Source organism: Ovis canadensis, chromosome 13 (assembly GCF_042477335.2).
Source record: "Ovis canadensis isolate MfBH-ARS-UI-01 breed Bighorn chromosome 13, ARS-UI_OviCan_v2, whole genome shotgun sequence".
Lineage (NCBI taxonomy): Eukaryota > Metazoa > Chordata > Mammalia > Artiodactyla > Bovidae > Ovis > Ovis canadensis.
The window spans coordinates 37,790,568-37,817,249 of NC_091257.1; the positions used below are offsets into that span (position 1 = coordinate 37,790,568).

Here is a 26,682-nt window from a genome sequence, read left to right on the forward strand (position 1 = left end):
TCTAGCCTGAAAGCACACTATGCCTCTCCTGATACACACCAAGTTCCTTGTTACATTCTAATTCACATTGCATGTCTTCTGTTGATTACTCCATCTGCCTTTTTTGCTGTATAAACACATTCTTCTCAAGTTTCCGAAGTTTCTCTGCAGTCATGCATTTTACTCTTTAATGTAATGTTCTCTCCAATCTCTATGGACACATCAATTTACAAACACTCTCCATATTCTTCTTCTTTGGTTTCTCATCTGACTTTTTACTTCTGCCTATATGGGTACGTGAATGATATGGGGATACACATTTTGCTAAATATGGTAATATCCATATGTCTTTTCTTTCAAGATTTTCCAATCTAGGAAATGTTTGATATTAATTTAACATCAGATATCTCATATGTGTCACGTATAATCGTTTTCAGTTACTGGTCTCATTCTTCTAATCCACTACATCTTACAGTTTTTCCAATATTTTCTTCAGAGCAAAGGAAAGGAATAAAACCCAGTACTAAAGGTACTAAACCTTCTCAAAATGCAAGGGGAACTATCAAAGAAATACTTTCACCTCTACCCTGCTTGATCACAGAACCATTTTGAGCACTGTCTGCCCACTATGCACTTTAACTTTCCTGTTCCTAACAATGTATACAAATCTTTGACAGACCTGTGTGACAGAAACACTTTTCGGTCTCAATGTTCTTTAATAGATTTGTCAGATTTCTCTATTAAACTCCTAAATGGCTATATTCAGAGTTTGCTGACTTGGGATATAGTCTTGGATGACAGTAATGGGCTATGTGGTATTTTCTTTTTTTTAAAAAAAGCAGTTGTACAATTTTTCCTCAGGTTTTTTCAGTCTCAACATGTGTATTTATATGGGAGTTACTGTATCTATGAAATTATTTTTGTACACAACTAGTACACAGAGTGAACACTTCACTGTCAAATGGTCTATTCACCTTTCAAGACTTGGCTCAAATTTTCCTTGGTTATCTTAAATAGAGATAATCTTACTTCTCAGAACATCTATAGAAGTCACTGTTTATACTACAGATATGAAGCTTATATATCATATTGTGTCCCAATTATTTTAATTTATGTGATATAAACTCTGACTGTAAGGGCTTTTAAAGTGCCTTGTTCTGATACTGTGTTTAATAAATTTTTACTGAACCTGCTAAACTAATCCTACTGGATAACCAACCATACATGCATGTGAACTGTAATAAAGAATGGATATTTAGAGGAAGCATGGGAAGAAAAAGGTTAAAAATAAAGAGCTGTTAATATGACAACAAAATTTGGGTACAGGTTCTGCAAGTATGAAAGCCATTCACTGGAAGTCTTTGAACCTCTCAATCAAGATGATAGGGATGGTTTATGCAAGAAAAAGGATTCCTACTTAAAAATAAAACAATGGCCCTGTACCACAAAGAGTTGTGAAGAAAACACTGAAGGTCATGTGTACCATTTTTTTAAATAGTGAGGGCTCTAGTAGGACTCTTATCACCACTGTGTTAGTTACCAATCCAGACTGCTTCAGGTAAAAAGGGCTTCCTATAAATTTCATAAGTACTTTATTTAAGAAGATCTCATACAAGTGTCACATAAAAACTTCAGTGTTGTTGATAAGGCATATGTATTCATTTTACACAATTCTATGAATGATAAATTAATACAAAGGTCAAAGAAGATTACAAGAAAAGAAAAAAGCAGACAAAATCTAATCCTAATAGCAACTATTCAGTATTGCTTTGCTGATGTTTGTGAAAGTATAAGCTGTATGTTTATGGATCTGAAATACTTTCACTATTACAATTTGGATCAGAATCAACTATATTGTTTTGGTAGTGAACATGAGAAAGACATTAAACTTCCAATTGATTCAACAGTTTTAGAAGGTTTCTGAAGAGGCTAAAATGTTTTTACAAAATTCCTTATTTTTACAAGTTTTCTACAGATTTGCAATGAGGCAAAACAATAACTTGTAAATCTAAGTCATTTTAATATATTGTTTTTGCAAATTACTCTGCATGCTAACCAAGAAATATGTTAATTTTACCAAGTAAACTTCGTTTCAAATGACTTAGATTAAAATTACGAAGTAAGTGGGATGACTTGGGAGACTGACATGTATACAGTACTATGTATAAAATAGATGACTAAAGAGAACCGACTGTGTAGCACAGAGGACTCTTCTCAGTGCTCTGTGGTGACCTAAATGGGAAGGAAATCTAAAAAAGTGGAGTGGGGGGCAGTATATGTATACATATAGCTGATATACTTTGCTGTACAGTAGAAACTAATACAACATCATAAAGCAACTATACTCCAACAAAAGTTTTTTTTAAAATAAATGAAAAAAAAGAAAAAAACAAAGTGTTTCAGGCTGACACTTTATGTGATATTTATGCTGCCTCATGATTAAATTGATCTATACTCTGATTTGCCTATTACACAGATTCTAAAGCTAGCAAAAAATAATCATTCTCTTAAAAATGTAAGAAATCATGTGGTGAAATATTTTTCCATCACATCTTCTCACAAATATACCAGTAAGATAAACACATTTTTCCCTCTCTTACTAAGTCTTACATATACAGCATACAAGGATTGTGGATTTTTATCCAAATAAACAATACGCTAAACAACTTAAAAAAAACTTTTAAATTACCAAAATACTTCAATTGTCTCTATTAAATGTAAACAAATGATTCTGTATGCAATAACTATTAAGATAAACTATTTTGACAAAGAACTGGTAAATAATTTCTCAAAAGTTAGGAAGAAACACTAGTAACTTTTAGTTAATTTTCCCTTCAAATATAATTTCCATCATTAGAGGAAAAGAGTAAAATATAGAAGGTGGAGTCACTCACTTCCTTAAACGATAAGGAAAAACAGCCACTAAATGAAAAAAGTAAGTAGATTTAAACAGAAATTATCTCTCACTCTTGCTCTTTGTGTTTTCTGAAATGAAAACATTTCCTCCAAAATTACAACTTCAAAGAATTTCAAATTTTGTACACTATATATTCTTTGTACATTATATATTCTTTCAAATATTCTGTTTATGTGTTGGAAATTTTCTAACCAGATGCAATAATTAAAATTAGCAAAACGATAATCTAATGAAATGTGTTGTTATGCTAAATATTAAAAAAAGAGAAATTGCCATATAAATATGGTGTGTACATTCTATCATTTGAGCAAGACTGACTAGCAACAGAAACTTCAATTATAGTATAAGACTAAATATCTGTACTCCTCTTAAAGCTGCAAACAAAATGGTAACCTATGTAGACTTTTGCTTAATTATACAAATACTTACACAAAGTATTTTTTGCCATACTAGTTACTTAAATGCTTTTAAAATAATGGTAACAAGGTATCTGAGTTCTGTTTTTACTGGATATGCCTTAAATGATTAAATTGTTATTGCTTTTTTGTATCCTAAAGGTAGTATTGCTTTTTCCTTTTTTAGTGTCTTGGAATTCTAAGGTGTTCTAAAAGCAACATTAAGAGACAGTTAAAGGAACACATATCTAAAAAAATTTTAGAACTATTCTAAACTAGGTTTATACTTATAAAATACTATTCATTCAATCAGCATTATGAAGCATCTAGTGTATATTCAGCCTTCAGATAGCAGGCATAAATTATTTCATGAATAATTAAAATCAAAGCAGTAGTATCACACGAAAGAGGTAGATTTTTTTTACCTGGATTAGATGAGGCAATGCTTTTAGTGTAAGGCAAAACCAAATTCCCAGCTTGCAGGGAAGCAAATCATGCCACTGCGGTTTCACCAGTAACCTAAAAGCAAAGTACAGAAAGTTGAAAAACAAAACATTTTTACAATAATCATGAACTCTGATTTGAATGGTTATTTCTACAAAAAAGTTTTTCAATGAAATATTTATGACAGTTATCATTTAATCTGACATATTCCATCATGAAATATATTAGTATAACAAATGCAATTATGTACAGTAAGTAAGATAATGTAGGCTAAGGTTTTGGGGAAGGAGACTTGAATACTCAAGTTATAAAGATAAAGGCACAAAAGCCCTCTTTCTAACCTGGACTTTTCATCAGTTTGGCAAAATGAATTCTTAAGACCTTATGATTACTTCAGCTATAAAAGACTAAACAGCATCACAGTGTCCCCAAGTGCTGACAAGCAGATATGAAGACTGTAGCATAAACAAACCAATACATAAAAATTAATGTCATTTGCAGTTCACTGAAGCATTACTCACTGATGTCATCAGGACAGAAGACAGGCAGAATAGTCTCTGATCTCCATCTCACATTGATCCAGTTCCTGCCCTGCTGTGTGAACTATTTAAACCCTTTATTTCTTCCTATGAATCAATAGGAGAAATGGTGGTATCTCTTTGAGTGCACTGCACATTACTGTCTCTCTACATATTGTCACTCCTGAGTTAAACACTACAGTGATAGATTCTTTTAGTAATATTTTGCTTCTAAAGTTCAGTAGAAAAATTTAAACAAGAATTCAGGGGCTTAATTGTTTAAATACATACGAATACTTTACAAAGAGAAAACCCTGTAGAACTTGTGCTTGAAACTAGAATTTGTTTCTTAAAACTATGGAACATTATTAGTCTTTTATAAACTGAATACAGATATAAATGTTGGTATATTTGAAATGGATATACATATAATGTGGGATCACATTAAAGACGTATTTTAAAACAATCCTGAATTATAAACATGTTTTCATATGTTCCCACCTTTCATTTTTTTCTGAAGCACCAAGTTTTGATACATCCACAGTCTTGCCGCCTGTCTTTTTTTTCTTTTCTCTCTTTTTTCTACTGAGCAGTTCATCCTTAATGTGGAAAAAATTATGGTTACAGGTTATCATTAACATGTACTCTTCAAATGTTATCAAGAGTCTTCTGTGAAGGGTAAACATTATAGAAGAACATTTATGCAAATGTATGTAGGGTCCAACATGATTAAGTAAAATCATCAATCTTTAACAATAACTGTTGTCATGGTATCCAGTCCTTAAACACACATGAAGTTCAGCACTGTCAGTCATGTGTATCTCCATAGCAATCAAAGTTTTCTAAGAAGAGAAGGCATTCAACTTACTTTTTCTCATTCATCCAACTTTAATAATGTCACTTCAAAAAGAATGAGTAAACAGATGCTAATTCATGAATACTGATAAATATGTTTCTCTTTAGCATATAAATAAAAGCTCACAGCAGGCAGAATAAACTATCAGTCTAACAAAAATGTAATAATTTTTTAACCAATTTATCTCTGAAATTATAAAATTATACTCATTTCAAATTTTACTGAGTTAAAAGCTATTAAAATCATCATTCTAAATCATTTTGCATAAAAAACATGTATATCTAGCAGGTGACAATGAGGAAAACATAGCTCTACCTTCTAATTTTCAGTTCGATATTTACACCTTAACAAAATTTTGTAACAAACTCAAAATGACACATTTTTAAAAAGAAACATTTTCTTCTTATGTCATTGGTTCTTGAAATAGAAGCATCAAATACTAAATGTTGAGTACAAAAGTACTAGAATAAGGAATATATATAAGAAAGCTGAAATTTTTATCAGCTGAAAAAATGAATGTCTAAAATTCCATATAAAATTAAGGAGACTAGGTCACTTGATTTATTACCAATACTTACCAGTTGTTTTTCCAGGTAGATTGACCAAACCACAGCATAATGACCCACTGTGAGAATAATGAACAAAAGTAATGCCAGCTCAGCATTGCTCATTTTTCTCACCCGCCTGTAGTAGAATACAGGCTGTCGCCAATCTGGAAGTCCATTGATCAGAATATCATCATACCTACAGAAGCAAATAGAACAGTTTTTCATATGGAGTTTAAAACTAAAAGCAAAAAACTTTACTTGTATCAATACTTACACTTAAAAAGAGGAAAGAGAAAAGAATTCCTCCAAAAATATATAACATTTATACAGATTACCAGCATTACAATGGCCTGTAAATCAAAACACTGCATTCAACCATACACAATCTTCGAAAAGGCACTCAGTGATATACTCTGGATCTGATATTGGGATCTTGTGTTTTTAAACACTCCAACGACATGACTCCTGGAATGACATCCAAACTCAAGGAGCCTTACAGTCCACCTCTCCATCACAGGCTGCAGTGAGGCCCCACCATGAAAGTCAGTGACAAAAGGAAGAATCTCAATGGGAGAAAATCAAGATAAGAGCTCTATTTGCTTCCAAGAATTATATATTAATTGAATCACATTCAGGATAAATTTTCTAGTTAGTGCTTTTATTTGAATCTCAGTACGAGGGTTCAAGGTTGAAATATTTATTTTATCAAAGATTCTTAAAGACATAAAAAGTCTATTAAAAAGGGGCACCTTTTAATTTTATGTTGTTCACATTTTTTTTAAAGAATTAAAAACAATACCAAATTAGCAGATGTGGAAACAACCAATTTCTCAATAAAACTGTTTATTTGTAAACATTTAGGTAGCAGTTTCCTCACATTTTTTTGTCTTTGCTGAAAGGGAAGAACAACAAATTTCCTGGTAATTCACTTTAAATCAACTTTCTTTAGAATAAGATTTCAACTGAATTTAAATTTAACCACCAGACATTATGGAGGCAAATATTTTTAACGTTAAAAATAAGGAGTAACATTTATGACTATAAAACTCAAAATGGTCTAATGCAAATACTGTATGTTCAAAACACACAACCTGTTAATCTTAGTTGAACACAACTCATTAAATATTCTAATCACACTATTTCCAGAATTAAATCTTCACTGAAAGGCCTAATTTGGTGCAACACATTGACCAAAATATTTTAATTAAAAATATTCTGAGTTAGTCGCAGGCCTAATTACAGGAATAGAAATAGGGCCTATATTGTCAGGCAGGTCAGTAGAACTCAGTAGTAGGTTTTTCTCAAGTAAATTGACCGATCTACGAATAATAGCGCAGCTGCTAAACTGCCAGTCTTGACATGTAAATCAATTTAAATGCAACAACTGCAGTAGCTACTTTGATAGTTATTAAATTGATACCTTAGAGATATGCTTAAAAAAATAAAGCAGAGCATTTATTACAGGCAACTTCTTTTTTCAGTAGAAAAATATTGGTTACAAATTCAAAATATATTTTATTGGACTATCTAGAAAACCTGACTTTTAGGATCAACTTAGATTATTAAAAATAATGGCAGATCAGAATAACCAATGTTCAAAGTAAAGGACATTAGTGGTACTAAACTCTTAAAGGCCAGCAAACTTTATAGTATACAAGAATCTGGTAATTAAAATATGGTTATATAATAGCTGAGCCAAAGTTTGATGTTAAATATTCTTTTTCAATATTTATATAGCTATTTTTGAACACAAATAAATATATAACATGACTTTATCAAAAGTTATCATTCCTGTCCTTCAAAATTTATATTTAAATCTATTGCTAAAAACTGACTCATTTTAAATTACCAACATATTGGTAAAAACGGTTTCAAGTGATATAACGTAAGATTACAATATCTGAATGAAGTCCAATAAAGAAAGGCCTGAATTTATTCTAAAACTACATTCTACTTCAGATTTGTTGAGGAAAAAGGGGCGAATATAATTATTTTCAGCTAATCTCTCCCAGGAAATAACTTCAAGTAAAAAGTGTGGCTATTAATAAAGAACATCTAAGAAAGTGGGGACAGTTCCCTAGGAGCATTACTGTTAAACTTGTTTTAGATCTAAATAGTATTAGAAGAAAACACAGCTAAACTCATAGCTATGAATCTTGTATCATATACTTTATCACCACTGAAATGCTATGTATCTGTTAATAGCTACTATTTTCTACCCCACATATAAATTGTATTTAGTGCACAGCTAAATTCAAGACAGCAGAATCTCATGCACTGAACACATTAAACAAAACTAGATATTTACTAGGCTATGTCTGCCACTCCAAACAACAGTTTCCAAGGATTAAGCTTAGAATCAATGCTCTATTGATTTTACTATCAATGAACATTATGGCTCACACGACTGGCCATTTTAACGGAAGATAGCTTCTATTATAGTTCACTTTTTAGAGTATATGCTGTTAAAAGATAAATCATTGCTTTCCTGAAACACTGAAAAAATAAAGATAGCCTTAAAATACACAGAAAATATATTCATAAGCTATTTAAGAAAAAATATGTTGATAACACAAAACATCACTGTTATTCTTTTTCTATATCTAACACATAATACTGTTAAAATAATTAAGCTCATAAAAACTATTAACAATTTGTTAAAATCAGATTAAGAATGTACATACATATGAATATTATAAGAAAATACAAAAGTAAATTTCTTTGATGAACATATCACTAATGTAAAAAAAATATGAAACTATAAAGGCATCATTTTAGAAATTAAAAATATTAACTGATCTATTCCATACATCCAACATATAGCCTAATACATGTTTATTTCATTTGATTTTCTAAAATGTATATGATGAACATAATAATGGTTATATAATCATTAGTGAGTTCCATTTTAGTCATCAAATGACTATATTTAATTCAAATATATTTAGCCCAATATAAACATAAAAAGCAAATCAAAAAATGTTTAAATTCCAAGAAAAATTATGTAAATTATTAGCATGCTTTGAAATATAAAATAGTAACTAAAATTAAAATAGAAAACATGTATATTATGCAAATAAATATTAAAATAATTCTAGCATTTGCATAAATTGTGAATCTCTCACTGTAAAAAGTTTGAATTTTTAGCTTAAAAGAATAACATCATCTATTTAGGCCACATTTTGAACCTGAGTAAAAACTGTACAAAGATCATAAATAGGAATAGCTTAAATTAATAGCTTAAATTAATTGATCTTTCCTTTATAAAATGTATATATGTGCCAAAAGTCGTGGTACACAGCACTTATATTCAACTTTTACAAATATATAGCATAAAACAGACCCAAAAAACTAAGTTGCACAAGCAAGTTACCAAAGGAATTTTAAAACAGATTTTAAATAAAAGTAAATGTCCTAATATTACTAAAGCACAGTCTAGTGTATGTATGTAGTGCTTGGTATCGTCTCGGTGCCTTGTTCCAGCTAACACTGGCAGCAGTTTATAATATGGCAGAACATAACTGAGCTGCTCTTTCCTAAAATAAGGAAGTTACTTACGGAGTTTAGAAAAGACTTCTTTACTAATCTCCCTTAAACTGACCAGGAAAACTTGTTTTTTCATGCTGTAGTCTATGTCTTTAGAAGAAAAAATGGCTTAGAAGTTTACTCATAGTAACACTATTTAACAATCTACGCAAGAGAAATGAAAAACATTTGTTCAGAGTCTTCTGTGTGAATATATACAGCAGCACTGTTAGACATGGAGACCATTTCCGCTTTTTGGCTATAACTATCAGTTGATGAATGGATAAATGAAAGTGGAAATGTGGAATACTAGTCAGCAATGAAGAAGAAGGATGAGCTACTGGTATACGCTACAATATGGACGTACCTCAAAAATATGTTGGTAACAGGAAGAAGCCAGATACAAAATACTATTAGATGACTTAATTAATATGAAAAAACACATTTATAGTCACATAAAGGAGAACAGTGGAGCTGGGATCAGAATGGTAAGTACCTGCAAATGGGCTTGAGGGAATGTTTTGAAGGTAATGTTCTAAAACCGGTTGTGGTAGTCTGCACAACTCTGTAAATTTATTAGAAATCATGGATTTGTACACTTCAAATAGGTTAACTGTTATGGTATGCAAATTATACCTAAATAAGGGTGTTTAAAAAATAAAGTTTGCCTGTTTCTTAAAAAAAAGGTAATCTATTATTTTATCTGCTTCATTGTTATTCCCTTTTCTACTAAAATTTTTTAAATAAGGCTGCTTTCAGTGAAACAACAGTTATTTATAAGGGAAATAAATAAATAAGTCCATTACAATTTCTGGAAAGTTACACATTTAAAAGCACTTACTAATAAATATTTATAATAAGTGATTGTGATACCAAAGAGCATTATTAATATTACTATAATACAATCTTCTTTCAAAAGATAAAACTGTGCTTTTTTTTTTTTCTAAAGGAATTATAAATATTAGGTATTTGTAGAGATGCATTTCTCCTATAAGTTTAAATACTCATAGGTCACCTGGCCTCAGGCGCAAGCTTTGGAAGAGTGATTCTCAGCTTTATTAGTTACGACTTTTGCCTCAAGGAAAACCAGTTACCAAAGAGTTACTTGTGCCTCAAGGGGTATAAATACTACAGCTGTTTGTGTAACTGTCAGATCCATTTTTCTCTACTAACACTCTACAATAAATGCAAAGGGAACTAATCCTAAAAAGAAAATATTTGATGAGACTGTGTTAATGAAGAAACAATTTATACATGAGAAGTGATTTGTTCTGAAAAGATATAAATAATTTTGGTAACTGGAAGACATTGTTACAAAGTTTACTGACTTAAAATAACAACAAACAAAAAAATAAAATCTGATGCCAGAGATGCAGGAGACTAAATAAAGCTATCTTTACAGACACATTCTTGATGTGTGAAACACAACTAGGGGCTCAGTGAGAGAAACCAACTAGAAAACATGCACAGAATGACCAACACTTCTTTCAACACACTTCTAGGACGCTTTCAACACTACGGATTATCTCAAACCAGAGGAATGTCTGCTATGGTATCTGGACCAATGCCAGCCCTTGTTATAAAGCAAAGAACAGTTCAAGAGAATATCCTGAGTACCTTGCTTTGCAATCTGACAAACTGAGGTGTTCAAATTAAACTGTTAAAGATGAGAACCAAGAGTGGGAGCTCACACTGTAGGATACAGAATAATTCCAGGTAACACATTTGAAGAAAGATTCAGAATGTCACATGGCATAATGTTTTGGATTTTCTTTAAGATATACTAGCTTTAATAGAGTAATATTTTCAAACTGCAGCTCACTAGTGTCTCATGAAACCAATTTAGCAGACCACAATCAGCACTGTTTTCAAAAAAGAATGGTCTAGACTAGCTTAGAATGAAAAATATGTCTTTCACACACAATAAGAAGTGTTTTGTGACATTTTTGTTTCAGTTGTGTCTGTGTGTCCTGAAGCATGATGCAAAATGTATTTTTTACCATGAGTCTGACTTAAAAGAACTCTGAAACGTGTCACAGTAGTATCTACATCCCACACATTTGGAAGAGTAGAAGAAAGGGTTTCTCTGCAAGCTCCTAGGTCAGTAGCAGATAAACCACTGTAAAATCTATTACTACTCTTCTGAAAGGCACCCAGAGACATCTCAGAGAGGGTGCTGCCTCCTGTCTGACGTTCAGCCCTAAATACAGAATTGCTGGAGGAGAGTAAGGGAAGGGGTGGAGGCAAAAGAAACAGGAGAAAGAAGCAAATATTTTTCTTCTACTCCTATCTTCTATTTACAGAAGTCTGTTCTCTCACTCACAAATTAGGTTTATTATTTTGAATATGAGGAAACACTGAGAAAAGGTAATAACTTGAATATCTCTAGTCACCTAATTGAAAAACATTTAAGAAATTGAGGGGGGAAAGACCCCAAGCACAGACAGGCACAATTACTGATATATCAAAAATGAATAGGCATTTGTTTGCAGTCAAGTGGTATTTGAATTTTCCAGGGCATAGATACTCATGTTAAAAATATTAGCTAATGAAGGCATGATCCTGAAGTCTCTAAGTACTGAATAAACCTAGTGAATATTTTCAGTAGAAATTAACCCCGCTCTAAACATACATTTTAAAAACAATGCATATCTTGAAAAGGAACGAAAATAAAATAAAAATACTAACACAATAAAATGTTTAATAAGATAATTCTTTTCTTTATAAATAGACATCAAAGTATAACATCTTAATTCAAAAGCAGATGAACACTCACCTCTGCCTTCGTTCATCATCCTTTAAAACTTCATAAATGGCCACCAACTAGATAAAACAGAAGCATCACGTTAAAGATACTTTCACCTATAAAAAATCATTTAGGAAGACAGACACACTATAATGCACATAAAAAAAGCCCATGCACTCAGTGAAAACAGATAAAATCTTAATTATAAGTACCATTTTATGGTTTTGGTAGCACCTTAAGAGGTTAAAAAAGGCTTGATACCGAAATATATCTTTGAGAAAGATGCAAAAGTAATAATTATCTTAACATGTGCTTTTTAAAACTGTAATTTAGAGAAGAAAATTATGACAATTATGACCCTCCCCCCCAAGAACTGAGATTCTAATATAAAAAAATGCCGATAAAAGCATTATTTTAAAAAAAACTGAATGAATATGTATGCATAATATTTCTAAACTACAATCTCATTTTAAATGGAAACATTCTACATATAGGTTACTGTTTTTACCATAAACATTTATTTATAAATTACCACAAAAGTATATAACAACAGCATATTTCACTTACTTGTCTAAATTGAGTTTCTGCATTTTCATCTTTATTCTTGTCTGGATGCAGAGTTAGTGAAAGCTTACGATATGCTTTTCTAATGTCTGCAGATGAAGCATCCTGGATGCAGTAGGGGGAGGGGAAAAACACAAAGCAAACTTTGTCAGAAAAAGAAATTCCCAGAACCTTGTTAAGATCTGAGAAGACAGCCAACCAAATGCAGGACCCCAGGCAATGTAATTTGAGCAATCAGTCTAACAACCAGGCTATGCAACTAGCCTGACCCACATGACTGAACAATTATTCAATCTAATTTGGCTCTCCTCTTAACTTTTCATTACCATACATTCATTTAAAGAAGACAGTATTTGGCAAAACTTTTCAAACACTTGCCTTCCTAAAATTAACCAATAAATCTTTTTCAGTAATTAAGAGATCAAAAAGAAACAAATTAAAAATTAATACATCCGTGTGCCTTCAAAGAAGGTCTTTATTTATTTGAGAATCTTAAAGCCAATGTCTGAAGCCCAGGCTTACCATATGTGGTTCCTTCATTGTTATTTATATTGAATTTACCACGGAGCAGCCACCTATGGAATCTCAATTTCAAAATGTCAAAAAGTATGCCTATTTGAAGGCAGTTAAATTTGCATTTACACAAAATAATTATAATTAGTTATGTATATTGTCCTCAACTTTTTAAAGTATGTTACAGGATATCTTCAATAGTGTCCAGTTTCCATAGTCTGGTTTGCAGAAATAAATTTGCCCACTATTTATATGTTATTAACATAGTTTAAATCTATTTTAAAAGGACAGTTGAGGCAGAGTACTTTGGATTCAATGAATATTAAAATTGTATTTAATGTAATCCTGTCCTGTTTGTATATATAAACTCAGAGAAGATCATTTTACATAGCTAGTTAAAAAAAAATACATGAAAATAACAACACACTGTTAAGTATAAAACTTGATCTCAAGTTTAAAATTTATTCCAAACACTAATGTATTCATAGAGAGGCAAAATGAGATAAAGTTGCTTATTAAATTTTATCTTGTTTTACAAATGAATATTTGTTCAATTAATTCATAAAACTGATATACTAAAAAGTTCAAATGACTAAAAAAACAAACATAACAAAAGTCCATGTTCCTGGAACTAAATAGCTGTTAAATAAATAGAGCTGGAGCAAGGCAAAGTGAGACTGTAATTAGTCTGTCAAGCTCTCTCTTATAAACCATTACTTTCATTACCAATTTTCTGGGACTTGTTGCTCCAGGCCACCACTCTAAAGTTGCAACCTTAGGTGTGAATATTTTTCTGACTCATGGAGGGTTGAAGAGCTAAAAAATCACCAGAGTAAGTTTTGCAGGTAATATGATTATAATTTCCATTGTTACATGCTCAATGGAATTGTTGTATTCTTTATACTTGAATGATAGCTAGCCAACAAGTAGTAGAAAAGAATGATTATTTTTTTTCTGAAACTCTGTGATGGAGATTTTGTCAAGCAAAGTGTCAAATGAATGCTCATTGTCTAACTGGGGCTTTAATTTTAGATTTTATTAACTGGGACTATATCGTAGAGAAATTTCAACAGTAGATTGCTTACAAAATAAGATTTAATGTATTTGCTTATGTTACAAAATTAATATATGCTCATTATAGAACATCTATGACTTACTAACACTCACCTAAGACCCAGTCTTGCCAACCTGACTCCAATCTTCCAGTTTTCTGCTATAGTATATGCACTAAGTGTAAATGTGACCAGATGGCTATCCTATTTCAAACTCTTCGGTAACTCCCAAGAACTTTATCATTTGTCTCATCCAGTCTTTTTAACTTTGTATCGTACCATTGATCCATATTCCTGGTCCCCCAAGTCATCACACAATAGGATCCTGTTCCCCAACCTTATGGTTTTGTTTTGCATCCAAGCTATAGATACAGCATTTTTCTCCTGACTTAGGAATGGGCCTCTAAGGCTGCACAGAAAGACTGCCTATTTTTCTCATGAGAATCTGCCCAGTAATTTATTTCACCAACAAGCTTCACCCTAAGTGGACAGAACTGAAAAACTCAGAGTTTTCCGTATCTAAAAGATATGCTCTAGAGAAGCTGCATCTCAAACTAGCTTAGTTAATTAATCAGTAAATTTTAACTTATCCTCATAATTTTAACATATCCAGTATTCTTGCCTGGAGAATCCCAGGGATGGGGGAGCCTGGTGGGCTGCCATCTATGGGGTCGCACAGAGTCAGACACGACTGAAGCGACTTAGCAGCAGCAGCATAGCAAAGCTTATAGCTGTTAGCAGGCCCATTTTACTGACAAGGTAAATGAGGCAAAGAGAAGTTAAGTAACTTGCTCAATTCCAGACTGCTGGCAAATAGAGGAAAACAGAATTCAAACCCAGAAAATACTGCATCAGAATCATAGCTCTCCATGTTAGTTCTTAAGATTCAGTTAGTAGGTTTCAGCTGACTCACTGCACAGGAGACTACAGCTTTGGGGAAGGCAGTAAGAATAACTGCTACACTTCTACTTACCTGATAAACTATATAGAAAACATCCACACAACTACAATGCAAATATAGTCCATTGCAGTTTTAAAGGTTAATATCCTGATACATGCTGGCTTTTACAGTACATTTTACACCATATTTCTACTACAGACCCAAATGTCAGAACATTTATCTCACATACACAATGAATGAGACCTTTTATCTCCCTGGCTTGCAGGGATTCTTGATAGGACTATGGGTGAACTGGCCATCTTCAACACTGTTCACAGATCAGATCTACAGGATTTAATTCTTTTCCTTCTAAATGTGATACGGTTTTGTTTTTGTTTTTTTTTTGACAAGCTGGACATGAATTATCCTAAACCTGGATGACTTCTGTAAAGAACAGATATATGGTCATTCTTTTAAAAACAAAAATAAACAACAAAAAAAAACCTATAAAAATATGTCCATCAAAATTGGAAAAAAAAATGTGACGAGAGATCAGTCAACAAAAGTGGCAGAGTATGGAACTCCAAGGGCCTGTTCCTCTCCCTGAAAAGAAACGGCAAATAACCTGGCAAAAACTGTCAGAATCAACCTTATCTGAAAACTAGTCAAAGGATTCCAATAATCAGTCAAGTGCTCAGTTAAGAAAAAGTAGCTAATTCTCTGTAAGGGTCTTGAAGTTATCAATCTGAGTTATTGGTGTGGGTTTCTAGTGTTAAGAGTATGTAAAGTAGACTTTGTTCTAAAAGAAGTTGTGGTTACTTGTTTAGGCTTATCGTTTGATTCCCTGACAGACTGCATAAAGGGCTTACCTTTATTTTTACCAAACTCTGATCTATCCCAGGGAAGACAGGCAACTGTTCAGAACATTTGTCAAAAACATTTAACAGCAAATTTACTAGCTGGTGTCAAATGAGGCAAAGGACGGCAGTTAGGCACACAATATGCACATCAAAAACCTAAGGAGACTGGGAAGTGAGGTGCTTTGGGGAATATGGTATTTGAAATGCTTCCACATGTTCTTTGGAAACTAGATGACCAACATCTGTATGCCCAAAGTGGAGCACATAATCAAAAAGACCTGAGAAGGCCCTAAATTCTCATTTCTGGCTGAGTTTTAGGCTGTACACAAGCAGAAAGTAAAGACTAAGAGTGAGCTGTAAACTGCCTAGCTGAGTGTTGAAGGCATGTCCTAACATATACACAAATCCTCTACCAAAGATTTTGAGGGTTTTTTTTTTGCTTTTCATTTTTTTCATGTGCCAAATCTTTGAGGAAATCTTTGCTGAATCATTGTCTGATGCATAAGCTAATCAGACAGATGTTAGTGGCCACATATGGCAAAGAATATACACTGTACAAAATTAATTCAGAAAAATCACTAGACAAACACCACCAACCACAAGCAGCAAAAAGGCAAAAACCAAAGGAACAAAAACAAAACAAATCTGAGGTGAGGTAAAATAATCTAATTACCACATTATATATTCAAAATATCCAGTATTCATTAAAAATTATAAAGGAGGCAAAGAAACAAGAAAATATGGCCCACACACATAGAAAAAAAGGAACAGAAATTGTTCCTGAAGATGATCAGACATTGGATTTACTAGAGAATGACTTTATATCAACTGTTTTAAACATGCTCAAGGCCACAAAGAACTAATAGAATAAGAATGATGTCTCACCAAATTGAGAATGCCAACAGAGAAAATTTAAGCCAAAGAGAAATTCTGGACTTGAAAAACACAATAACTGAAATTAAAAAATTCACTAGAGAATTCTAAAAGCAGAGGAAAAAACCTATGAACTTGAAGATACATCAATTGAGATTATCCAATATGAGAAGCAAGAAGAAGAAAAAAAATAAAGAAAAATGAATAGAGCCTAGAAGACCTGTGGGACACCACTACGTATACCAACATACACATAATAAAGAGTCCAAGAGAGGACTAGAGAAAAGGGGGAAAAAAAGGTGAGGGGTCGGGGGGGGGGGGTACTGAAAACTGAACTTTCATAAAAGACATGAATATACACATCCAAGAATTTCAACAAATCCTAAGTACACAAAGTAATCCACACTTATGAACATTATACTCCAACTGTTCAAAGATAGGGAGAATCCTGAAAACAGCAGAGAGAAGTGACTCGTTATATACAAGGAATTCTCAATGAATTAACATCCATTTCTCATCAGAAACCATGGAGGCTAGAAATTAACTGAATGACATATTCACAGTGCTTAAGAAAAAAAAAATCTGTCAACCAAGAATTCTATATCCAGCAAAGCTATCCATCAAAAACGAAAGAGAAATCAAGATACAAAAACTAAAGAGTTCATTGCTAGTAGTCTTAATCTACAAAAAGTACCACAGAGAGGCCTTTAGGCTGAAAGGAAACCATACTAGTTAGTAATTCATACAAAGAAATAAAGAACACTGATAAAGATAACTATATAGATAAATATAAAAGTCAATATTCATGTATTTCTGGTTAATAACTCCAATTTTTACATGATTTTAAAGACTACTAAGCAATAATAAATCTGTCTTAAATAAAACAATAATATAGATGTATGTCCATAAACATACATGTATAAAGATGTAATCTGTGACAATAACTATACGAGGAAAGGAAACACAGCTATTTAGGAGCCAATTTTTTAATATGATTCAAACTTGGTATTAATTCAAACTAGACTGCTATAATTAATGTCACATATAATCTCCATGGCAAATACTAAGACAATAAATCTATTTTAAAATCTAGATTTAAAATCTATTGTAAAATAAAAAGCAAACCAAATAATACACTAAGAATACTGTGAACAATTATGCCAAACAATTAGGAAACGCAGATAAAACAGACAAATTCCTAGAAATACACAAACTGACACATGAAGAAACAGAAAAAGTAAACAGACCTATAATAGGTAAAGAGATTGATTAGTTAATAAAAAACCAAAACCCAAAAAAAGCCCAATGGCTTAAAAAGAAAAGCCTGAAACCTCAAAGCAAGATGAACTGAATTCTGTCAAATATTTGAAGAAATCACAGATACCAAGACCAGACAAACACCTCAAAAAAAAAAAACCCACAAAAACCCTATAGACTAATATCCCTTATGAATGCTGATGCAAAATTCCTCAGCAAACTTCTGGTGAATAAAATCCAGCAGTATATAGAAAGGACTTACATACCATGACCAAGTGAGATTTATGCAGTCAATTCAAAGGTGGTTCAGGGTATGAAAATCAGTCAATATAATACATCATATTAATGAAATGAAGAACAAAGCACCACATAATCATCTCAACTGATGAAGAAAAAGCATACCCAACACCATTTAGTAACAAACCATTCAACAAACTAGGACTCAAAGAAAACTTTCTGAAGTTGATAAAAGGTATCTATGAAAAAACCACAGCTAACTTCTTACTTAAATGGTGAAGTCTGAAACCTTTTCTCCAAGATCAATAATAAGAGGGATATTTGTTCTAGCCTGAGCAATCAGTTGAGAAAAAGAAACAAAAGGCATTCAGATTGGAATGGAAGAACTAATATTACTACCTCTATTCACAGATGATATGTCCTATACGTGGAAAATCCTAAAATATCACAGAAAAAATATTAGAGCTAATAAATAAATTTATTAAATTGTAGGATACAAGGTGAATAAATAAAGATCAATTTTATTTCTATATACTAGCAATTTAAAAATCCAAAGATGAAATTAAGAAAACAAATCCTTGACAACAGCATCCAAATGCATTTTAAAAATTGGAATATTCTAACAAAAGTGTACTGTTTGTACACTATGAACTATAAAACATCGCTGAAAGAAATGAAAGATCTTAATAAATGGAGAGGCATCTATGTTCATGGACTGGAAGACAATATTGTTAAAGTGGCAATAATTCTCAAGTTGATCTACAGATTCAATGCAATCCCTATCAAAATCCTGCCTGGCATTTCTGCAGAAATTTACATACTAATCCTCAAATTCATAGGGAAATGTTAGGGACCCCTAGCTACAATAACTTGAAAACAAATATCCTAAAATAACTTGCAATAACTGGAAGTCACATGTCCTGACTTCAAAACTACAGTCATCAAGACAGTGTGGCTATGACGTAAGGACAGACAAATAGCTCAATGTAAGAATTCAGCACCCAGAAAAAACTTTCTCATCTCTGGTCAGTTCATTTTCAACAAGGGTGCCAAGATCATTCAATAAAGAAAGAAGAGTCTTTTCAATAAATGATGTTGATATAATTGGATATCCACATGTAGAAAATAAAATTGGACCCCTACCTCACAGTATATAAAAAAATTAACTTGAAATGAGTCAAAGCCCCAAATATAACAGCTAAAACTATAACCCCTTAGGAGAAAACAGAGGTAAATCTATATGACCTTGGAATACAACAGATTCTTAGCTATGACATAAGAATAATTGGCAACAAGAGAAAAAATTTACAAACTGTACTTAATCAGAATTTAAAACTCTGCAGTCCCCTGTGGCATTAGTGGTGAAGAACCCACATGCCAACACAGGAGACACAGAGACACAGGTTCAGTCCCTGGGGTGGGAAGATCTCCTGGAGGAGGGCATGGCAACCCACTCCAGAATTCTTGCCTGAAGAATTCCATGGACAGAGGAGCCTGGTGGGCTGCAGTCCATGGGGGGACAAAGAGTTGGACGCAACTGAAGTGACTTTGCATGCACATACATGCAAGTTCGGTGGTTCCTTAAAACACACAGACACACATACAAAGAATTACTATTCAACCTTGTAATTATATTCCTAGGTATTTATTGAAGAGAATGAAAACTGTTGTTCAAACAAAAGCTTGTACGCTAATGCTGACAGCAGTATTATTCACCAGTGGCCAAAAAACAGAAACCCCCCAATGTCCACCAACTGATGGACAAACAAAATGTGGTGCAGGTATATCAAAATAATTAATATTACTCAAACATAAAAGGAATGAAGTACTTTATATGCCACATATGAATGAATCTTGAAAACACTCTGCTAAATGAAGAAAAGAAAGAAAGTGAAGTCCCTCAGTCGTGTCCAACTCTTTACGACCCCATGGACTGTAGCCTACGAGGCTCCTCCATCCATGAGATTCTCCAGGCAAGAATACTGGAGTGGGTTGCCATTTCCTTCTCCAGGAGATCTTCCCAACCCTGGGATTGAACCTGGGTGTCCTGCATTGCAGGCAGACGCTTTACCATCTGAGTCACCAAGGAAGCCGAATGAAGAAAAACCAGATGAAGAAAACCAAAGGAAGAAAAACCAGACACAAAAAGCCATGTATTATATGATTTCATTTCAACTGTCCATTTGCCCTTTATGGACAAATCTATTGATACAGAAAGCATTTCAGTAGTTCCCAGAGCTTGCGAAGAGAGGGGGATGGGGAGTGACTGCTTAACACATATGGAGTTTCTTTTGGGGTGATGAAAATGTTCTGTAATTGGATGATTGCTGAATAACATGTGAATATACTAGAAATCATGGGATTGTACACTTAAATGGTTAAAATGGTGAACTTGGTTTCATGTGAAACAATACAGAATTATCTTTATTGCACGCTATGTTCTAGGCACTATTCTAGCCACTATAGATGTTAATTCCCTTGAATTTTACAACCCTTGGTGATAGGTATAATTATTCTATTTTAATGAGGAAACTGGGACTTAAACTAAGGTTACGTAATCTGCAAAAATGTTGCGTAGGTACTAGGTGGCAGAAATTTCCTGCCAGAAATTTAGTTTTACATCCCATGCTACCTCTTCTAGAATTAAAGTGGCATCTTATGGCCACTCCTCAACTATCTTCTAGTGTAAGTTAGGTTATACATCAAAATGGAACCAGTTATCTCTAGGAGTCTGAAAAGTGGGATTAGTAATAATCTGATACAGTTCAACCCAGAGACGTTTAAAAATGTATAGATTGTTCCTGGGAACACTCTTCTAGAGGTAGATATAGTAATCTAAATGAAAAATTTCTTATCTAATTTACTTATGAACAGATCTGGTAAGGCTGTTTGATGTGGGACAAATCTCAGAGAAATTTTGTTCACATTCTAGATTTTATTAGATTAGCCCCCTTTTCCACTTACTATGATGTTTAGGATGAAAATGGGCTTGAAAATAACCAAGCCACTTACTAGCTATGTAATTTTGGACAAATCTAAGTCTCAAGTTCTCATCTATAAAATAAGAATGATAATGTTAAAAAAAAATGAATAAACACATATATATGCAAATATATATACATACATACATATATATATAATATGGTTATTATAGCATCTGGCACATAGTAGTGCTGAATAAATGAAAACTGTTATAAAGTGTAGGCTAAAAAGTCATTATTTCTTCCTCATTTTAACACTTGGCAAATTTGACTTGCAGTTTATTTGGATTTGTACTTTAGACCATAAGTAAGGAACTGAGAAGAGTAAGATGAATATGGATGTTTTTTATTTATTGATTTGACAATATTTATTGAGCCCCTTTCAGCTGAGGCTGAAACTCCAGTACTTTGACCACCTCATGCGAAGAGTTGACTCATTGGAAAAGACCCTGATGCTGGGAGGGATTGGGGGCAGGAGGAGAAGGGGACGACAGAGGATGAGATGGCTGGATGGCATCACTGACTCGATGCACATGAGTTTGGGTGAGCTCTGGGAGTTGGTGATGGACAGGGAGGCTGGGCGTGCTGCGATTCATGGGGTCACGAAGAGTCGGACACGACTGAGCAACTGAACTGAACTGATTGAGTCCCTATACTTATAAGCACTGAGCACACCAGTAGTGAACAAAATAAACCCAATCTCTATCCTCATAAAAGCTCTGCAAGGTTAAGAGCACTGAAAATTTTGTTTTAAGTGGCCCAAGAGGGGTTCCTTATTTTACTTTATATCATACATACATATACATATTTTCTGTAAAGGGCTAGACTAAATATTTGAGGCTTTGCAGGCCAAAGAGGCTCTGCTACAATTATTCAACTTTGCCACTGCAGTGAGAAAGGAGCCACAGACAACACATAAACATGGGTGTGATGCTGTCCCAGTGAAACTTTATTTTTAAAAACAGCTGGTAAAAAAAAAAACAAAAACCAAAGAACAGCTGGTATCTGGTTTTGGCCCATGCAGTGTAGTTTGTTGACCCCTGATTCATACCTGTGGATTGTCAATAATCTAAAACTCATTCTATTTATAGTGTCTTTGCAAATTTGAGATCCATCTACACACACACACACACACACACACACACACATATATATTTTATGTCTGCTAGGTGGTTAACAAGACATCAGACGACCTTATTCAGGACCTATCAAAGTACAGTGTTCTTAATAAAACTCCCTATTGCTTTGAAAGAACTCAAGAACATTAAGTCCAAGAGAAGACCTAGATTCAGTAAAGAGGTAAGACTACAGTTATTCAAACTATATATTTAGGCACATAGTTGAACTTCAAACTCTGGTCGACATCTAGATATCTTAATTTGTGAAACGTTATTATCCAAGGTTAACTGCCTCAAAGTTAGTAATCCCATGTAATCTTTCTGACTAAGTTTTGGGTCATTTTCTTATCTGATGTTACTGAGTAAAAAACCCAAGCTGAACTCTTAATAATGACTTTGTCCTCTTTACTCTGGCCTTGGCATTTAAATTTATCAGTCAACATAGTCCACTCCCACTCTTCACCTTCCCAAAAAAGCCAATAACAACAAAAAAACAAAAAGTATGTGCCTGGATAAAAGTGCATTTACCAGCAAAAGACCTAAATAACAGAAGCATGTAAGGGACAGAAGGATGAGGCAGGAAACTTGTGCTCAGCATAACTTCAGAACTATGCGATTTTATACCAGGTTGACATAAAATTCGAAACAAATTGGAAAAAATAAATCGAAAAAGGAAAATATTTAAAAAAATAATTTTTCAGGGCAAAATAATTAATTAACTTCAGAATAAATTTTAATCCTGGGCTTCTACGGTTGACCTGTTACAAAAGAAGCAGGGGTTCTTCCACTGGAGATGACTGTTAAAGTCAATTGCCTTTGGAGAAAACTACTAATATTTATGTAAGATGATACCTTTAGTTGACTTTTCTTAGCCTTAAACCATGTATAAGCACACATAAAAGGTTAGTCTATATCAAAATCCTGGTTTTTGATGCTCATGTAGAACATATATCTTATTATTTTTTTGAGTCAAGTAAGAATAATTTGTTGACAAGTCAGATAATTTCCAGTACAGTAAGAGGTATGCATTGCATCCTCTTATTTTTAATTTGCATCAAAATAAATCTGGATTAATAATGTTTATTTAAGTTGAACACACCTCTGCCCTCCCCATAAGATTAAAAATGCAAGCATTTTCCAAATGTAGATAAACAAAATGCTGCAGCCCAGGAGACAGCTGCTTCTGATATCTAATTACTGGGGGACTGAGTTGGCAGGAACATCAGATCAACTATTCACAAAACAAAATCACCATTTCTGGTAACAAGATTAGTTATCGTATACTATATTTTTGCAGCTAATTTATTTTCAAAAGGAGGTCTCCTTACCAATTCAGCAGCAGAGGTACAGAGCAGGAGGGACAGTTCTATATTAAACAAATTTGACAGACAGAACCACCAAATTATGCTTTAAAAATTTAACAAAGCAGAAATAAAAGTTGAAATTACATATTGCCTAGAAATTAATGAAAAGGAAAATATATGACGTCAAAACCTTTAAGAGCTAAAGCTCTACTTAGAGGGTAATGCTTAGAGTTTAAAATACTCTTTTAATAAGACAATCTGAAAATGGATGAAGTGCCCAGACTAATAAAGTAGAAAAAGAACAAAAGTACACAAAAGAAAATAGGAAGAAAGAACAAAAAAACATAAAAATGGAAAGTAATGAAACCGAAAAGGGAAAAAAAAGCTGGTTCTTTGGGAAGATGAAAAAAACATACCAGACTGAGAATGCCTTGACAGTCCCTTAAAATCTTGGTTTCTGTACCTTGAAAATGGTCACGTATCAGCTTTACCTTCCTCTCTGCTGCCTCTCCCTCCTGTGCTGTCCAACAGCAGGGCCAAATGATCTCATCTGAAAGCTCAGCCCAGACAAGTTCTCAAGACAATCCAGAGAACTTTCAAAATCTGTCCTTCACATAATGGAACTGTGCATCTGCTCCATTTCAGAGGCAGACTGGCCCTTAATCCAAGAGCACCAGTTCCCCTTTCCGGGCTTTTCTCTACTATGGTTCTTGCTAGTCTGTATCTTGCTCTTCTTTTCAAAGACAGAAGCCCTAATTGCTCAATGCGGGCCCAGAAAATAGTCCCCTAGGGCCAAGGCTAGACATCTAGATGGGAGTCAGCTGACTGTTATTGCTAAATGGTCTGTCCCTTTTCCCCTTGGCATGCTTCCACCCTGACTTGGGAAGTGAGGTGCTACAATCAATGAAAGTGTTGATTTCAAATCCATGCCACATCAATGGAAAAAATAGATAGGCACCCAGGCCTACTAACAGAAAGGGCAAAAGCAGCAGAAGCAGAGCCTCCGTCTGATTTCCACCTTCCAACATTTACAAAGTATATCTTATTGGCCACAGCTCTATTACATCCAGCATACTTACTGCAAGTGAATCTGAGAAAGTTATTAACTTCACACACTTTGTGCAATAAAGCACACTAGAAGGAAGGAATAAATGTTGAAACCAATCCACTCTATTTACCGTATTTGTTGTTGTTTAGTTGCTAAGTCGTGGCCAACTTTTTTGTGACCCCATGGACTATACCTGCCAGGATTCTTTGTCCATGGAATTTTCCAATCCAGGGGATATTCCCTACCCAGGGATTGAACCTGCATCTCATGCATTGGCAGGGGGATTGGATTCTTTATGACGGAGCTACCAGGGAAGCCCATTTACCACACAGAAGGTTTTCTCATGTTGTTGCTGTTGTTTAAACACCCAGTTGTGTCCAACTCTTTGCGACCCCATGGACTGCAGGACACCAGGCTTCCCTGTCCTTCACCATCTCCCAGAACTTGCTCAAACTCATGTCCATTGAGTTGGTGATGCCATTCAACCATCTCATCCTCTGTGGTCCCCTTCTCCTCCCACCTTCATTCTTTCCCAGCATCAGGGTCTTTTCTCACGAGTCAGCTCTTCACACCAGATGGACAAAGTATTGGAGCTTCAGCTTCAGCACCAGTCCTTCCAATGAATATTAAGGATTGATTTCTTTCAGAATGGACTGGTTGGATCTCCTTGCAGTCCAAGGGACTCTCAAGAGTCTTCTCCAACACCACAGTTCAAACACATCAATTCTTCGGTTCTCAGACTTCTTTATGGTCCAATTCTCATATCCATACGTGACTACTGGAAAAATCATAGCTTTGACTATAGAGACCTTTGTTGGTAAAGTAATGTCTCTTCTTTTTAATCCACTGGCTAGGTTTGTCATAGTTTTCCCAAGGAGCAAGCGTCTTTTCATTTCATGGCTGCAGTTACCATCCACAGTGATTTTGGTGCCCAATAAAATAAAGTCTATCACTGTTTCCATTGTTTCCCCACCTATTTGCCATGAAGTGATGGAACCGGATGCCATGATCTTCGTTTTTTGAATGCTGAGTTTTAAGCCAGCTTTTTCACTCTCCTCTTTCACCTTCATCAAAAGGCTCTTTAGTTCCTCTTCATTTTCTGCCTTAAGCATGGTGCCATCTGCATGTCCGACGTTGTTGATATTTCTCCTGACAATCCTGATTTCAGCTTGTGCTTCATCTAGTCAGGCATTTTGCATGATATACTCTGCAAATAAGTTAAATAAGCAGGGTGACAATATAGAGTCTTGACGTACTCCTTTCCTGATTTGGAACCAGTCTGTTGTTCCGTGTCCAGTTCTAACTGTTGCTTCCTGACCTGCATATAGGTTTCTCAAGAGGCAGGTCAAGTGGTCTGGTTTTATAGGAGGCAGGTAAGGTGACCTGGTATTCCCATCTCCTTAAGAATTTTCCACAGTTTGTTGTGATCCACACAAAGGCTTTAGCATAGTCAATGAAGCAGAAGTAGGTATTTTTCTGGAATTCTCTTGCTTTCTCTACGATCTAATGGATGTTGGCAAGTTGATCTCTGGTTCCTCTGCCTTTTCAAAATCCAGCTTGAACATCTGGAGGTTATCGGTTCAAGTACTGTTGAAGCCTTGCTTGCAGAATTTTGAGTATTATCTTGCTAGCATGTGAAATGAGTGTAACTGTGCAGTAGTTTGAACATTCTTTAACACTGCCTTTCTTTAGGACTGGAATGAAAAGTGACCTTTCCCAGTCCTGTGGCCACTGCTGAGTTTTCCAACTTTGCTGGCATACTGAGTGCAGTACTTTCACAGCATCAGCTTTTAGGATTCGAAATAGCTCAGCTGGAATTCCATCACCTCCACTAGCTTTGTTCATAGTGATGCTTCCTAAGGCCCACTTGACTTTGGACTCCAGGACGTCTGGCTCTAGGTGAGTGATCACACCATCATGGTTATCTGGGTCATGAAGATTTTTTTTGTATAGTTTTTCTTATTCTTGCCACCTCTTCTTAGTATCTTCTGCTTCTGTTGGTCCATACCATTTCTGTCCTTTATTGTGCCCATCTTTGCATGAAATGTTCCTTTGGTATCTCTCATT

The 26,682-nt window shown here is 34.0% G+C and overlaps 1 protein-coding gene across 1 annotated transcript in view; it reads right to left on the reverse strand.

Moving 5' to 3' along the window:
• DNAJC1 (DnaJ heat shock protein family (Hsp40) member C1) overlaps nucleotides 1–26,682 on the reverse strand; it is a 191,537-nt gene that overhangs the window by 109,405 nt on the left and 55,450 nt on the right. The window contains exons 2-6 of the mRNA XM_069547412.1: nucleotides 12,496–12,597; nucleotides 11,959–12,005; nucleotides 5,688–5,853; nucleotides 4,755–4,852; nucleotides 3,717–3,810 (exon numbers count right to left, since the gene is read on the reverse strand). Of these exons, the coding sequence (XP_069403513.1) occupies nucleotides 3,717–3,810; nucleotides 4,755–4,852; nucleotides 5,688–5,853; nucleotides 11,959–12,005; nucleotides 12,496–12,597 (507 nt within the window). The remainder of the gene's footprint in view (nucleotides 1–3,716; nucleotides 3,811–4,754; nucleotides 4,853–5,687; nucleotides 5,854–11,958; nucleotides 12,006–12,495; nucleotides 12,598–26,682) is intronic.